This window comes from Heptranchias perlo, chromosome 17 (genome assembly GCF_035084215.1).
Source record: "Heptranchias perlo isolate sHepPer1 chromosome 17, sHepPer1.hap1, whole genome shotgun sequence".
NCBI lineage: Eukaryota > Metazoa > Chordata > Chondrichthyes > Hexanchiformes > Hexanchidae > Heptranchias > Heptranchias perlo.
Genome location: NC_090341.1, coordinates 11257845 through 11274247, shown reverse-complemented (window position 1 = coordinate 11274247; position 16403 = coordinate 11257845). Strand labels below are relative to the sequence as shown.

The window sequence follows — 16403 nt, the reverse complement described above, 5'->3', positions numbered from 1 at the left end:
TAAAACAGGGATGTCTAATTTTTTTTCCTTTCTTTTTTTTTGTGTTTTAGGCCCCCCTTTTATAAGAAGGCGTTTAGGGTGTGTTCATGTGCAGAAAACCAAAAATCCCCAAAATAAGTGTCAAATTAAAATTTTATTTTATCGGTCCAGGATGCACTCCAGTCCCTGCGGTGCCCACCGGTCGCGGAAAGCCTCAAGCGTACCGGCAGACACCGCGTGCTCCCTCTCCGTGGCCACCCGGGCACGGAGAATTCCGCGGAAGACAGGCAGACAGTCGGAGCGACCGCCCCCACGGGTCACGTCTAACCTGGACCTGTGGATAAGGGCTGTCTAATTGATTTCAGGATGTTACAGCAGTTAAGGGTTTGTGGCTTTAAAGGGACAGGTCAGTTATCCACAGCTGGCTTTCTGCGGCAAAAATGATTAGGAAGGCAAATGGAATATAAAAGGAGAGATGTTTTGCCACAGTTGTACAGGGCATTGGCGAGATCACATCTAGAATACTGTGTGCAGTTTTGGTCTCCTTATTTAAGAAAGGACATAATTGCTTTGGAGGTGGTTCAGAGAAGGTTTGCTTGAATGATTCCTGGGATGAGGGGATTATCTTATGAGGAAAGGTTGGACAAGTTGGGCCTGTACACACTGGAGTTTAGAAGAATGAGAGGTGATCTTGTTGAAACATATAAGATCCTGAGGGGACTAGAAGGGGTAGATGCTGAGAGGATGTTTCCCCTTGTGGGAGAGACTAGAACTAGGGGCCACAGTTTAAAAATAAGGGGTGTCCCATTTAAGACGGAGATGAGGAGAAATGTTTTCTCTCAGAGGGTCGTGAGTCTGCGGAACTCCCTTCCCCAGAGAGCGGTGGTGGCAGGGTCATTGAATATTTTTAAGGCTGAGTTAGATAGATTCCCGATTAACAAGGGAGTCAAAGGTTATCGTTGGTAGACAGGAAAGTAGGGTTGAGGTCACAATCAGATCAGCCATGATCTTACCAAATGGCAGAGCAGGCTAGAGGGGCTAAAAGGCCTACTCCTGCTCTTAATTTGTATGTTCGTATGTTGTATGTAATAATACTTATTGTCTTAACCGAGTAAAAACAGTATATCTACTGAGTTTCTATGGGTGACGTTCTGGGCGATCTGCTCGTATATTCCCGTTGTGTTGTTTGATCTGGCCTCTGTGTGACCTCTTTGAGACTTGTAATTATTTTCAATGCCTCTGCTCCTCTCCTGGTGAAAGTTAATATTAACTTCCAGTTGGACATTGCTTTCACCACTCTCTGATGAGGGTAAACTGCTGGGATTTTGTTTTTGGTAGGAATAATTTTCATGTTCGAAGTACAACTGGAAATAGAGATCACAGCGGACAATATTTTGTAAGGCAAAGAATCAAGGAAATATCTTGTTGAGCAACTCTTAAACTTATATTACAGGAGGCAGCTGGGCTTGTATGTGGCAATGAAGGTGGTTTTTTGAAAAAAAAATTGAGCCATTTTCTTGCATTGCATTTATCATTAAAATGGTTGCAAGTTTATGCTCTTTCCTGCCACTGTCAGTTATTGAGATAATTAAAGCTTTTTATTGAGTGGTGGTTAGTTATGGGATGTGCGGTGTGTGTGTCTTTGGTCCTTTTTTGGAGTTCCGGTTCTATTGTTAGTAGGAATCCAGGGATAACAAGCAGAGGTCAATGACACGATTGTGCGTTCCTGAAACTGGCATTTGCAGAGAGAACTAAATATATTTATGCAGTGTGTGTATACACTTGCTGGGAACATGTGCCTATTTTTTAAAATGTCTTTCTCTGCCAATTTTCTTTCCTGCCTTTCTCCTCTTCTGAAAGGGCTAAGTTCTTGTTAAGATACACTTTCGCAGCTGGAAATTTATTGGCGGCCGTGCCTTTAGCTGCCTAGGCCCGAAGCTCTGGAATTCCCTCCCTCTGGAATTCCCTCCATGTACTTATGGGTGAAACTAGAACTAGGGGGCATAATCTTAGAATAAGGGGCTGCTCTTTCAAAACTGAGATGAGGAGAAACTTCTTCACTCAGAGGGTGGTGGGTCTGTGGAATTTGCTGCCCCAGGAAGCTGTGGAAGCTACATCATTAAATAAATTTAAAACAGAAATAGACAGTTTCCTAGAAGTAAGGGGAATTAGGGGTTACGGGGAGCGGGCAGGAAATTGGACATGAATTTAGATTTGAGGTTAGGATCAGATCAGCCATGATCTTATTGAATGGCGGAGCAAGCTCGAGGGGCCGATTGGCCTACTCCTGCTCCTATTTCTTATGTTCTTATGTTAAACCTCTGTACCTCTCTACCTCTCTCTCCTCCTTTAAGATGCTCGTAAAAGTCTACCTCTTTGACCAAGCTTTTAGTTATCTATCCCAATATTGCCTCATGTGACTCCGTAAAATTTTGTTTGATAACGCTCCTGTGAAGCGCCTTGGGATGTTTTACTACGTTAAAGGTGCTATATAAATGCAAGTTGTTGTTGAAACTACCAGAATCTGTCATTAAGGACAGAGTGACTGAGCACTTGTGCAAATATGAGCTGATCAGGGAGAGCCAGTGTGGCTTTGTTAAAAGTAAGTCATGTCTGACTAATCTAGTTGCATTTTTTGAGGAGGTCATGAATAAGATAGACAAAGGAGTGTCTATGGATGTTACATGTATGGACTCCCAGAAGGCATTCGATAAGGTTCTATACAAAAGATTGTTGGCAAAAATGAGAGCGCACAGAATTAGAGGTAGCCTTTTGACTTGGGTTGGAAATTGGCAGGTAGGAGAAAGAGTGGGGATATAGGGTATGTACTTAATACATCATTTAAAGCTAGTAGACAGGTACAAAAAACAATTAAAAAGGCTAATGGAATGTTGGCCTTTATTTCAAGGAGGCTGGAACATAAAGAGGAGGATGTTATGCTTCAGTTGTATAGAACATTGGCCAGACCCCATCTGGAGTACTGCATTCAGTTTTGGGCACCCCAACTCAGGAAGGATACATTGGCCTTGGAGGGGGTGCAGCCCAGATTCATCAGAATGGCACTGGGGCTTCGAGGGTTAAATTATGAGGATTGGTTGCATAAGCTTGGCTTATATTCCCTTGAGTATAGAAGGTTGAGGGACGATCTGATCGGGGTGTTTAAAACATTAATCTACTTTCTCTGATGGGGGAATCAAGAACAAGGGGGCATAATCTTAAAATTAAAGCAAGGCCATTTAGGAGGGAAATCAGCAACCACATTTTCACATAAAGGGTAGTAGAAATCTGGAATTCTCTCCTCCAAAAGGCTGTGGAGGCTGGGATAATTGGAGCTTTCAAAACTGAGATCGAAAGATTTTTGTTAGGTCAGGGTATCAAGGGATATGGAGCTAAGGCGGGTAAAAGGAGTTGAAACATAGATCAGCCAAGATCTAATTGAATGGCGGAGCAGGTTCGAGGGTCTGAATGGCCTGCTCCTGTTCCTATGGAATTGTCCTCTGGTACCTCACTCGAGGCCATTCGTGAGCATGGATAGTGAGTGTTGGGAAGCTATTCGATTAGGGGAGGGAGGCGTTGAACCCTATCTTGCCCTTGCCCAATATCCACACATCCAGCAGGGTCATTGGATAGTAATTAGGATTGGGAACCATGGCAGTTTTTCTCCCTGCTGCAACCCGGATGGATTGGGGCCATTTGTAGTGTTCCTTGCAACCACTCCAACTGAGATCAGCTACACAGATTTGAACTGAACCAGGGATCTCCCTGGCCTATTTACTTCAGCTATTCATTGTAGGGACAGTCGTGTAGTCCAGACATGTTTTCTTTAAATTTCAGTTTTGAAAATGGCTTCCTCAGCTCCTATCTCTGCATAGACATGGGGCAATTGAGGTGCGCTGTGGTTTACAAATAAATATTTTCTATGGTTAAAAAAATTATTAGAATTTGAAAATATGTTACTGGACGTTAAAATTCTCTTGCACCAAACAGCTGCATGTGCTTGTGTATGGTATGCGTTTTGTTATTACTATGTGGGTCTCCATCTGCTGTTCCTTACGTGACAGGCCCTGTTATTGTGCCATGATGGAAAAATCATGAGTCAATCCTTGGGCAACTCTTACCTCATAGCTGGTTGCAAGTTGGATTCAGAGCAGCCTGCCTGGGAGCAGGTTTAGTTGCTTTGGCTGGGGTAAAGTGCGTATGAAACCTAGAGAGAGAGATAAAATTTGAGGCTAGGAAAGTTATGTTTTTTTTTATTTGATTCTAATTTTTTCGGTCAATTATAGGAGACCCTCTGAGATCTCTGCGCTCCTCCAATTCTGGCCTCTTGCACATCCCCGATTTTGATCGTTCTACCATTGGCGGTCCTGCCTTCAGCTGCCTCGGCCCTAAGCTCTGGAATTCCCTCCCGAAACCTCTTCGCTCTCTACCTCTCTCTCCTCCTTTTAAGATGCTCCTTAAAACCTACCTCTGTGACCCTATCTCCTTATGTGGCTCAGTGTCAAATTTTGTTTGCTGACACTCCTGTGAAGTGCCTTGGGACGTTAAAGGCACTATATAAATGCAAGTTGTTGTTGTCATTGTTGTTGTCGTCGTCGTCGTTGCATAATTTGAGAAGTGACTGGGTAGCACTGAAGGTGAGTTTATGGAATGACACTCCTACTTTAAATTAAAATTACGATGGACATTGGAAATTTGAGTATTAATCATTTATTGTTTAAACTCGTATGTTTGCTTTAGAATGTGTTCCTGGAAATCATCCCTCCATTCATGAATGCCACCAGTACAATGACTCTATTCATTGCTTCGTGCTTTCAAATTTTGGCAGAGTTAGTGGGGGAAAAAATTGAGTTTGACCTGCCTGTGTAGGTGTTCAGTGAGTCCTGACCATGTCCCTTACACTGAGTTCAGCTAATGCCCGACCCTCATCCCCCACTCCCCTGATCCATGTACCTTTTGGTACTCTCTGTTTGACTACCTTGTATTGTCTTTGCTATGAAATATTTGGATCACAGCTCATTTGAAAATGATTAAAAGGAACTGGTAATCTCTCATTCACAAAATATACTACAGACTTTTTAAAAGTAGAATTGAATCCCTTGAATGCATCAGATGTGAATGAAAAATTACTTGTTGGCACCTCACATCTTTCAAAATGAGGGATGTTAAATGGAGAGAGGGTACGATTCTTTGTGGAAATGTTTGTGATAAAACATTGAGGAATCTTTTTGGATTTACCATTGTTTCCTGATTTTTTTTTTAATGTGTTTTATTTTGCATTTCTAAGCTGTTTTGTGATTTTCGGAAAGTCTGACTCCAGTATACACCGCCTACCTGTAATTACTCATCTGCGATTTAATTGCCCTCCCTTAGCAGATCTGCACACTGCTATTTAGAAAGAAAGGCAAGCTTATTATTTTGGATTGCGGTTGCTGTTTATCAGATTGCCTGTACCAGGCAGTGTGGGTGTAAAATAGGTTGAAATGTGAGCCAATAAAATTCAATGCATTTGATTATTTTCTTTTTTGCCATTTCTACTGATTCCAGAGCCCACTGAAGTCCTGGCCATGGGTCTGGTCTGGTCTCCAGATATGAGCTAACTTTCTGCAAGTTATCGGTTACTGCAGAATTGATGTTTGCATTGGATATATGCTTCACCCATGGGAGAGAGGGAGGAATCCAGATTTTTTTTTTCGTTAACAGGTCAAGCCAAAATAGGAAGTTTTATTTTTTTAAAACATGCAGCACAAATTTTAACCTTGAAGCTGTATTCCATGGATGCTTTGTTGAAAGGTGTAATTCCAGTATTGCGCACGTGCTGGGTACAGAGATGTTTTGTGAAATTGCCATGTGTATATATTTATGTTAGGTGGGGGAGAGGAGTACAGGGGAGATGCTAGAAGGGAAGACAGGCTCTGCTTTGACATAATTCAGTGGTGTCATTGCTAATGAAATCTCAGGTTAATTGCGACTAAAATGGGCATTTCCAGCAGGAATTGTGGAATTGCCGGCGGGGATATTTCCCCCTTTAAAACTGTGGGAGGCTTACTCAGTAAGATAGAGTTGGAAGTTAGCTATAATATGTTTCTTTTTATATGTTGCTTTCCAGCCCTTTCCTCTTTTGAAAGGGGAAAGGAAGAGTATGGCGCCTTCTTAAACTGTTTGAAATGGAAGTTGTTGCTGTGGCCTTGTATTAATTGCATAAACAAATCCTGCCCCGACTTATTGATGGGAGTAGGCGGGTGGTAATCACGAATGATTTGGCAAAGCAATTACTGGAATCTTTGGGACCTGGGTAGTTTTCCTCTTTGATTTCAGACTGATATGCCTGTAGAAACGAAGATTCATGACATCTCATTAGGATGTGGCTTGTTCTAATATATTTCCACAATTGTTCAACCGCAAAACTGTTATTGAATATGGCTGTGATTAATGCAACAAAATGAGATGCTTGTTTTCTGGGCAAGCAGTTACTAAGTGCAGCAAAAAAGGACATGAAACCTTATAATACCACTCTTCTGATCAGCCAGCCATGTACAATTTTACAGCAGAGACAGCAGGCCCAAAGGGAAGAGTAAGGCAGGTGTGGATAGGGGCTTGAAATTGACCTGTCCTGGCTTTTAATGAGATGCTCAGCAATGTAAGATATATTCTATACAGGTGATGGTGTGTCCAGACAGTTACACTTATCTTTCCTTATCTGACCCATGTTGTGAAAAGAAAGAAAGATTTGCATTTGTATAGTGCCTTTCATGACCTCAGGACATCCCAAACGCTTTACAGCCAATAAAGTACTTTTGAAGTGTTGTCACTGTTGTAATGTAGCAAACGTGGCAGCCAATTTGCACACAGCAAGGTCCCACAAACAGCAATGAGATGATGACCAGATAATCTGTTTTAGTGATGTTGGTTGAAGGATAAATATTTCCAGGACACCGGGGAGAACTCCCCTAATCTTCTTCGAATAGTGTCATGGGATCGTTTGAGAAAGCAGACGGGGCCTCGTTTTAATGTCTCATCCGAAAGATGGTACCTCTAATAGTGCAGCACTCCCTCAGTACTGTGCTGGAGTGTCAAACTTGATATTGTGCTCAAGTCTCTGTAGTGGGACTTGAAACCACAACCTTCTGACTCGGTCTGTGAGAGTGCTACCAACAGCCACAAATGACACCCTGTTGTGGTACAATTCACAGGTATCAAATGCGCCAACATCTTGCACAAGTGGCTGCTCTTCATTTGTGAATCCCGACGCTGAACGTTAGCAGGTTACTCGACCACGGAGGACATTACAGCCAAGCATGATCCTGATCTTGCACACTTTTACGCAGGAGTTAGTAGATAGTGATGAGGAATCCTGGTGAGGGCCACCGAAGCCCATTGTAAAGCTCCTTCAGAAAAAGGAAAAAAATTAGAGAGAAAAGAAATCTATTTCTATAGTTTTTCCTTAAGGTTTATTAATAATTCGTGGAGTTTTGAACCAGTGGGCTGGGTAAAATGGTAGAAAAATGAAACAAAAAAACCTAATATGTTATCATGTGAGATGTTCAATTTAGCTTTTGTCCAGAAATTTTCTGACTGACACTTGAACGATGATCACCAGTTGTTGCCAAATGACAAATCCAATTGAAGAAAGAGGCTTGCATTTATGCAATAGCGTATCATTCTCTTAACACTTCACATTGAGTTAATCAGGTGTACAGGAAGGATAGGGAAACTGGTAGAGGGGGAGGAGTAGCCTTAGTGATTAAGGATGAAATTACTTCAATGATAAGAGAGGATATAATGAGAGGTAGGCAGGCAGTGGAGACTTTATGGGCAGAATTAAGAACTAGAAAAGGATTTAAGACTGTAGTGGGAGTATAGGCTCCCCTGGTAGCAGCTGTGAAGTGGCAGAATGTATATATGCAGAGATTAGACAAGCATGTAGCAAAGGCAGAGTGGTTTTAATGGGGGATTTTAATTTTACTATTGATTGGGATAAGCAGACGAGCTCATGTCAGAAAGGTAGCAAATTTCTTGAATGTGTTCAGGACAGCTTTCTGCAATAATATGTGCTAGATCATATTTGATTTAATATGTAGTAATAAGCCAGGTTTAGTAAACAGCCTTACTGTGCGTGAACATTTATCTAATAGTGATCATAATATGATTGAGTTCAATGTTGTGTTTGGAAGGGAGAAACCCGTATCAGCTACTAAGATTCTAAATTTAGTTAAGGCTGACTTCAACGGGATGAGAGAGAGACTGTCCACAGTAAACTGAGCAAATCTGTTAATGGTTAAAACGACAGAAGATCAGTGGGAGGTGTTCAAAAAAGAATTTAATGTGATACAGAACCAGTTTATACCCCTAAGGGGGAAGAGCTCCACTTGCCAAAAAAAAACAGCCATGGATGACAAAAGAGGTAAGGGACAACATAAAACTAAAAGAAAAAGCACACAAAAATGCAAAAAATAGCACAGATCCTGGCGACTGGGAGAGATACAAAGAACAGCAAAGGGTGACAAAACAGATAATAAGAGCTACAAAAAGGGAGTATGAAAAGAAACTTGCAAAGGATATCAAAAGCAACACAAAAAATTTTTACAATTATACTAGGAAAGAAAGAGTGGTTAAGAGCAATGAGGGCCCCTTAAAAACTGATAATGGTGATATTGTAAATGAAAATAAGGAAATGGTGGACATGTTAAATAATTATTTGTGCCAGTATTTACCGTAGAGGAAGAGGATAGTATGCTGGACATCCCAAGGAAACTAATTTTGAATCAGGGACAGGGACTCACCATAATTAACGTAAGCACATTAACAGTAATGAAGAAAATAATGGCTCTAAAGAGTGACAAATCCCCAGGACCAGAAGGTTTCCATCCCAGGGTTTTCAAGGAAGTAGGTGAGAACATTGCAGAAGTCCTAACTATGATGTTCCGAAGTTCTCTCGATTCAGGAACAATTCCTTTAGATTGGAAAATTGCACATGTCACTCCGCTATTTAAGAAAGGTGAGAGAGGGAAACCAGGGAATTATAGATCAGTTAGCCTGACATCTGTTGTTGGGAAATTACTAGAGTCTATAATTAAGGATAGAGTGATTGAACACATTGAAAATTTTCAGTTGATCATGGATTAGTAAAGGGTAGGTCATGCCTGACGAACCTGATTGAATTTTGTGAAGAGGTGACTAAAGTAGTGGACAGGGGAATGTCTATGGATGTTGTTTATATGGACTTCCAGAAGGCAGTCGATAAAGTCCCTCATAAGAGGCTGTTAGCTAAAGTTGTAGCTCATGGAATTGAGGGCAAATTATTGACCTGGTTAGGAAATTGGCTGAGTGGCAGGAGACTGAGAGTAGGGATAATGGGCAGGTATTCAAATGTGCAAGATGTGACTAGTGGTGTCCCATCAGATCTGTGTTGGGACCTCAACTATTCTCTGTATAACAGAGCCCTGGTTAGACCACACCTGGAGTATTATGTTCAGTTCTGGGCACCGCACCTTAGGAAGGATATATTGGCCTTGGAAGAGTGCAGTGTAGATTTACTAGAGTGATACCTGGATATCATGGGTTAAGTCACGAGGAGAGATTACACAAGCTAGGGCTGTTTGCCCTGAAATTTGGAAGATTAAGGGGTGATTTGATCAAAATTTTCAAGATATTAAGGGGAACTGATAGGGTAGATAGAGAGAAATTACTTCCGCTGGTTGGGAAGTCTAGGACTAGGGGACATAGCCTAAAAATTAGAGCCAGGACTTTCAGGAGTGAAGTTAGGAAACACTTCTACACACAAAGGGTGGTAGAAGTTTGGAACTCCCTTCCGCAAACGGCAGTTGTTAATTTTAAATCTGAAATTTTTGTTAACCAAAGCGATGAAGGGATATTGGGCTAATATGGAGTTAGGTCAGAGATCTGCCATGACCTCAGTGAATGGCAGAACAAGCACCAGGGGCTAAATGGCCTACTCCTGTTTTTATGTTCCTTTGTATAGCGCCTTTCACATCCTCAGGATGTCCCAAAGTGCTTTACAGCCAATGAAGTACTTTTGAAGTGTAGTCACTGTTGTAATGTAGGCATTTATATAGTCTTATCACAGCTCTCAAACATCTCCAAGCGCTCCCAAAGAATGAATTTCTTTGACATGCAGTGACTATGCTTATGCAGCAAAATGCAGAAGCCATAGCCTTGATTTTAACCACCCGTCACCCCCCTCCCCCGCCCGATGGGCAGGAGAGGGTCGGGGTTAAAATACTGGGATCGAGCAACCCATTCCCGCCTGTTTAAAATTTAACAAACACATCAGGCCATCGACGAGGCTCCCGCAAAAGGCAGGCGGGGGCCTAATTAATATTCAAAAGTTGCAGGCCAATGACATCAGCAAAATGTGCAGTATTGAAATGCTGAAAATACTAAAAGTATTTACTCTTACTATATTTATTATATTACTTATTTTAAAATCATTATTGGCAGTAAACTGTCTCATGTTAAGTCTTTAAAAGTGTGCAATTTTTCTCATTTTTGAAGTTTGCAAGGAATGATGAGAAGTGGTTTTTTTTCATACACAGACTGGTTAAAATGCACATAAAAACAGGAAGGCTTTCCATTCTGTACAAGTTCACTTTTTTTTTGGTCAGTGACAATATTATGTTGAAATTTCCAGTGTCTGAATACTTTCTCCGAAGATAATGCACAACGATTCTGTACTGGAAGGCTAGAAATTGAGAATAATTAAACTAACTCACATCTTTTTTTCTTCACCAAACATCTTTGCGACAGTACTAGGCGTTACCAAAGAGGTTGTACTTACATAAAGGGGTCAAATTTAGGATGGCCGAGCGGGTGCGTTCGTGGCAGGGGGTGTTCCTAAAATTGGGGAATCCTAGAGCGGGTCCGGAGCCCGGCTCCAACCCGCCCACTTCCGGGTTCCCCAATGACGCGAATCGGTGTGCCCGCAGCCCCCGCATGCGGGACTCCCACCGGCAATTAAAGCTGGCGGGATGACAGTTTAGATAGTTAGGGAGGTATTTGAGGTCATTGAGAGACCTCATTGGGAAGAGATTTTAGCAGGGATGTGATTTTGGACTCTCCTCAGCATGTTTCCCATGCTGTGGGAAACACTCCCTGTTGTTGGAGATGTGTTTGTCAGCAGCCATTGGGAGATGCAGAGGATTCCTTGACAGTCGGGGGGAATACTTCATTCACTGCAGCAGGGCACTCTGTCATCTCAGACAAAGTTTTGCCTGCCACACCATTGTCTCCACACTCAATATTATTACATCATACCCTAAAGTCTGCTGTCCAAACTCATTTACCTACTTTGCAGACTCCCTCACACTCACACCGTCAGGATGGGGGGGGTTCCATGGCTGCATTCATCACTCCATTGGAAGACGAGCAACATCACCATCCTCGCCAGGCATGCTGTCCACCTCCGCCACGTGGAGCTACACAACACAGTGCTGCGCAACAGGCACCTGCACAAAGTAATCATGCAACTACACATACACCCACTGTAGGGTGACGCAGTGGGTGGCATCAAGGGTGTTCATGGAGAACCTCATGAAAGGGCCTTATTGCACAAGCCAGTCAAGAATGGCCAAGACGTGGCAGTAATAGTGACGATATAATATGTAATGTGAGTTGATCAGAAATCAAATATAAGTAAAAACCATGACAAACCCTCAAACACCCTTGTGCATCTCCTTCATGCTCACGACACGTTTGCCTTACGCTTCCTACTACACATACGTGATGCATGCCCTGTGGCTGCAGCACAGGTAGTGGCAGGTGAGGTGAGGGTGAGTATGAGACAGAGGCATGAGAGGGTGAGTATGAGACAGAGCCATGAGATTATATGAGGATTGGGTTGAGTGGTAGTGGTGGGATGAGTACTGAGGAGGTGAGGAAGTGCAGGTAAGATGAGGATGAGGATTCAGTGGGTGTGAGGAGTGATGTGATAGAGTAGTGTTGGCAGTGCAGAAGGAGATGTGGGGTGGGGGCGGTGATGTGGCAGACGGAGTGTAGGGGAATTTTTAAGAGTACTCACTTCGGCTGACCTGGTTAGGTCATTGAAGCGTCTCCTGCACTGTATGTAGGTGCGTGATATGTTGGTGGTGCTGGTGACCTCCTCTGCCACCTCGAGCCAGGCCTTCGTAGTGGCAGAGGCAGGCCACTTCCTCCTGTCTGCCGGGTGGAAGATCTCCCTCCTCCTCCTCACCCCATTCAGTAAGACCTGGAGTGAGGCATCATTAAACCTGGGAGCAGCCTTCCCCCTGGGCTGCTCCACGCTGTAATTTTGCCTATTTTCTGCAGCATCAGTCAGTGGAGGACTGCCCCTTTAAATAGGACTCCTCCAGCTGACAGCCTATGATGTAGGTGCGCAGTCCGCCCGCTGCGCAGCTTTCCAGCGCAAAACCCGGAAGCCATGGTGAGTGGCTTCAATTAACTTACGATCGCGTGCCGAACCCACCGATTTTACTGGGCGGGTTACCCACGCGCCCAGTCGACCCCCACCCCCGCTGTCAACCCGCCTCCCTCCTGATATCGGGTGCAAAATGTCTAAATTCAGGATCTTTTATCCAGAATCCCCTCCATACTTGAGTAAAGGTCCAGACTTTCCAGGATTCCCCCCCCCCCCCCACCCTTTTAAGTGAGGTCTTTTTCTGCTGCCGTTGTTTTTTGTGTTCTTTCTCAGGCACAGATAAAGATAATTGAGAGATTCAACTGCTCCCAACAACTTAGAACTTAAAAAATGCAAAATTTCAAGTGAAAAATTTCACTTGTCAAAGTAGGCACTGAGTGTTGGCAGACCATTAGATCGAGAACATTACAGCTGATTATTTTCCTTTTCTCATCCAATGTTCGTGCGTATATTTTCAGCCGAGAGTCAGCGGCTAGCAATCAGGAGTGAGAGCCTGAGCTGATTTTGCTTTTCCTTTTCTTCCCCATGCCCCCAAACCCAGGGATGTTTGCAGTGGCCCTATTGCTGCTCGAACTGAGATCAGCTAACTCAGCACAAAGGGCCATCCTGGCCTATATTGCCTGGTACCACTCCATGTGGTGCATTTACCCCTTGAGCCAAGGAAGGTCTGTTTTCTGATTACACGGTGGAAAGTTGAGGAGATGGGGAAAGCATGCGGGGCGTGTGTGTGCGCGTATGTGTTCAGGGGAACCAGCATAGCTTTATTGCCACTGAGAGCTTACCTCCCTAATGGCAGAAGGTAAACTGGCAGTGACTGATGGTCTGTAGTTGAGTTCTTTGCCCATAGTGCTCCATATTATTTTTAGCTCCTCTTCCCAAGCCCAAAACATGACTAAGTGATGACGTGTGGCGGTATCAGCTTGTACAGGAAATGTGTAGAGGATACAGGATGTCTGTCAGTTTATTACACAGCAGTAATCAAAGTGACTGGGTCAAGTGTTATCATAAATCATCAGAGTAAAACTCGAATGGTTTCAGGTTCTGATGAATCTTGAGATTAGCGCACATCTTGTAAGTTAATAATGGCCATCTAATATTATATGGAGGTTATTGACTTTAAAAAGCTACATGAGAAAATATTTTTGACAGCCATTAAGACTAAAAGCACAATGAGTGTTTTTTGACCAGTTTCAGTGCAGTGTCACATGATGTAGGATCCCATATTATCATGGGGGGGGAGAGGGGTTTGTGGAATGAAATTCTCTTTTTAATAAAAAATGACGAAAATGCTTGTTTTCTCTGTAACTAACGAGTCAACATTGGGGGGGGTGGGGGGGGGTTCCGGGGAGGGAGGGCATGGGAGTCTGGGGTGGGGTGGGGTGGAGAACTGCAGAATTCTTTTTAACTCCAGGATGGAATGCAATGCAGGGAACTTAAATGAAAGAAGTTGGGTGATTGAATATTTTAAAGAAATCTCACCTGCAGGACACAAGAGAACTTGGAAAATAGAGGGCCTTCTAAGGGAAAAGTCTGCGAGCCAGAGGTAAAGAACGCTAAAGGTAAAAACTGTGTATGGCACCAGAGGGGAAGGGGTGGGGGCTGTGGGAAACCTTTTTAGTAGTATTTCAGAGAAATGGGAAGGGTGAAGATTTATTTTTTGTAGTTCTGACTTTTGAAGTGTGGGTCAGAAGGAGATGAGTATAATTAGAAGGTGACAAAATCTCTTTGCATTTAATTCCCCCGGGGTGATCTTTTGAAAACTTGTAGAGTTTATGAAAGGATTGAACGTGCATTAAACTGTAAGGTGCTGTGGGATCTTCAGCAGACGGAATGTTCTGTAAAGTTCCTTGTGCCTATTTTCAAAAATTGTTATTTGAGGGTTATTACACTTAACGAGGGGAGAAAATTCTGCAGCTATTCTTGATTTTCGGCGAGCTGACTTTATTTTTTTTTCTTTTTGTGCAGCAATAGGATAGCGTTCACACCTGGGAGGTTTCTGCAGAAAGAAAACTCCACTGAAGAAGATTCGAGTTCTGAGTCTGACCCACACGATACCTTCATCTTTGCGTATAAAAAAAACCCCAGAAGCTGCGGTTATTGTTCTACTTCAGTGTGTTACAATCCTTAGGGATACTTTGTCATGATACCAGAATTGACGAAGAATGCTCAAAAGTTAAGGATTTTTTTCTTGATCATTTGAAAATTTGGTAATTGCTGATCTCTTCACTTCCCACCCACCACCCTCGTTGAAGTGACATCTGGCAACGGGATGAAATTTGGGGCAGAAATCTTCCTCTGGCTAACTGTATGGATATTGACAAATATTTCATTCTTTGATACTCAAGAGTGCCTGAGGGAGCCCAAACACTTTGACTTTAATGTCCAATACAACCTGACAAGTTTTAACGCAGAGCAACCGATCCAGAATATAGGGGTGTATGATTATGAACCACGAGCCATCTATCTAGGAGTGCGGAACCGGTTATATGCTTTAAATTTAGCGCTTGAGAGCATATCTGAACTGCAGACAGGCCCGGTCGGCAGCTCAGACTGTGCGATGTGCAAAATTTGTGCGACCGACTGGGAGCCGGTTGTTGGCAAGGAGGATAATGACAATGAAGTCCTTGTGTTTGACACTTACGATTCAATCTTATATACCTGTGGAAGCTCTCAACATGGCATCTGCTACCTGCACTATATCCAAAAAAGTAATCTAAGTGACACAACATGCCTGTTTAAGAAGAAAAACAATAGTCCTGACCGTTGTCCTGACTGTGTGGCGAGCCCATTGGGCACCCAAGTACATGTTCATGTAGAATCACGTACCACCTATTTTTTCATTGGTGCCACAGTCAACAGAACTGTTGCAAAAACTTATAGTCCAAAGTCAATATCAATGAAGAGACTGCTGGGAAATTTGGATGGGTTTGTGTTCCCTTCTGTTAATGCATCTTCTTTAACGGTGCTGGATGAATTTCTAGACTCCTACCCTATAGATTATGTTTATACCTTTAGCTCTGGCGAATATGTCTATTTTCTGACTGTGCAAAAGGAAAGCACCACTTCAAACAGCTATCACACAAGAATCGCTCAATTGAAGGTTGGAGAGTATGAGGTCAGAAATTACCGCGAGCTTGTTCTGGAATGCCGTTATGAGCCAAGACGTAGGAGGAGGACACCTGGAGCTGGGGATACCCTATACAATGTATTACAAGCCGCTTATTTGGCTAAACCGGGTATGCATCTTGCCAAGGAGCTTGATGTTTCAGAAAATGATGATGTGCTGTTTGGAGTTTTTGCAGAAAGTGAGCCCAAAACCAATATCTTGCGCAGGATGTCTGCCCTATGTACTTTCCCCATTAAAAGAATCGAAGGGATAATTAAACGTGGGATGGAAGCCTGTTGTCAGCCATCAGAAGAACCGCTGGAAAGGGGCATAGAATTTTACCAGGAGATGGAGTACTGCCCTCAAAATGTAAGTACAGAACGCTTTCCTCCTATTTTTCCTCTCCTTTCCACCGCCCCCGCCACCAGCAAAATCATCAGATCTGTTGTGAAGCACCGTTTGATACACGGGGAAGATTAGAACTTAGCTAGGTTTTAAATTTGAGTGTCCAGCGCAGTTCAGACGAGACCAGCGATTGTGGTCATGTGACTGGTAGGAAGGGCGGCATTCAATGACATATTTAGGTCTTGTGGTCTTATGTCTTCGGTCATATCTGGAGAGCCTCAGGTCTCACCTTTTTGGGGGGGGCGCGGGGGAAGAGGGCAGTGTGCACACTGCTGCCCCCCACCCCCCGCAAAAATGGTCCCGGCTCAATATCTAGGCCATTGTGTTCAAAAAATGGTGCGGAGAGGGTGGGGAGAGAGGGAGGATGGGTTACATTTTGTGTTGGTCAGAATGAGGGACATCATTGTTGTGGCATGGAAATTTTATTTTCTATTTATTCTGCTTTTGAACTTAGAGCCAACCATTCCAATGTCATAGGAGCAAGAGTGGGCCATTTAGCCTTTC

The 16403-nt window shown here is 43.2% G+C and overlaps 1 protein-coding gene across 1 annotated transcript in view; it reads left to right on the top strand.

Annotated features, from left to right (window-relative positions):
- mst1rb (macrophage stimulating 1 receptor b) overlaps positions 1–16403 on the top strand; it is a 120426-nt gene that overhangs the window by 1243 nt on the left and 102780 nt on the right. Inside the window, exon 2 of the mRNA XM_067998479.1 lies at positions 14354–15863. Coding sequence (XP_067854580.1) covers positions 14658–15863 — 1206 coding nt within the window. The 5' untranslated portion in view covers positions 14354–14657. The remainder of the gene's footprint in view (positions 1–14353; positions 15864–16403) is intronic.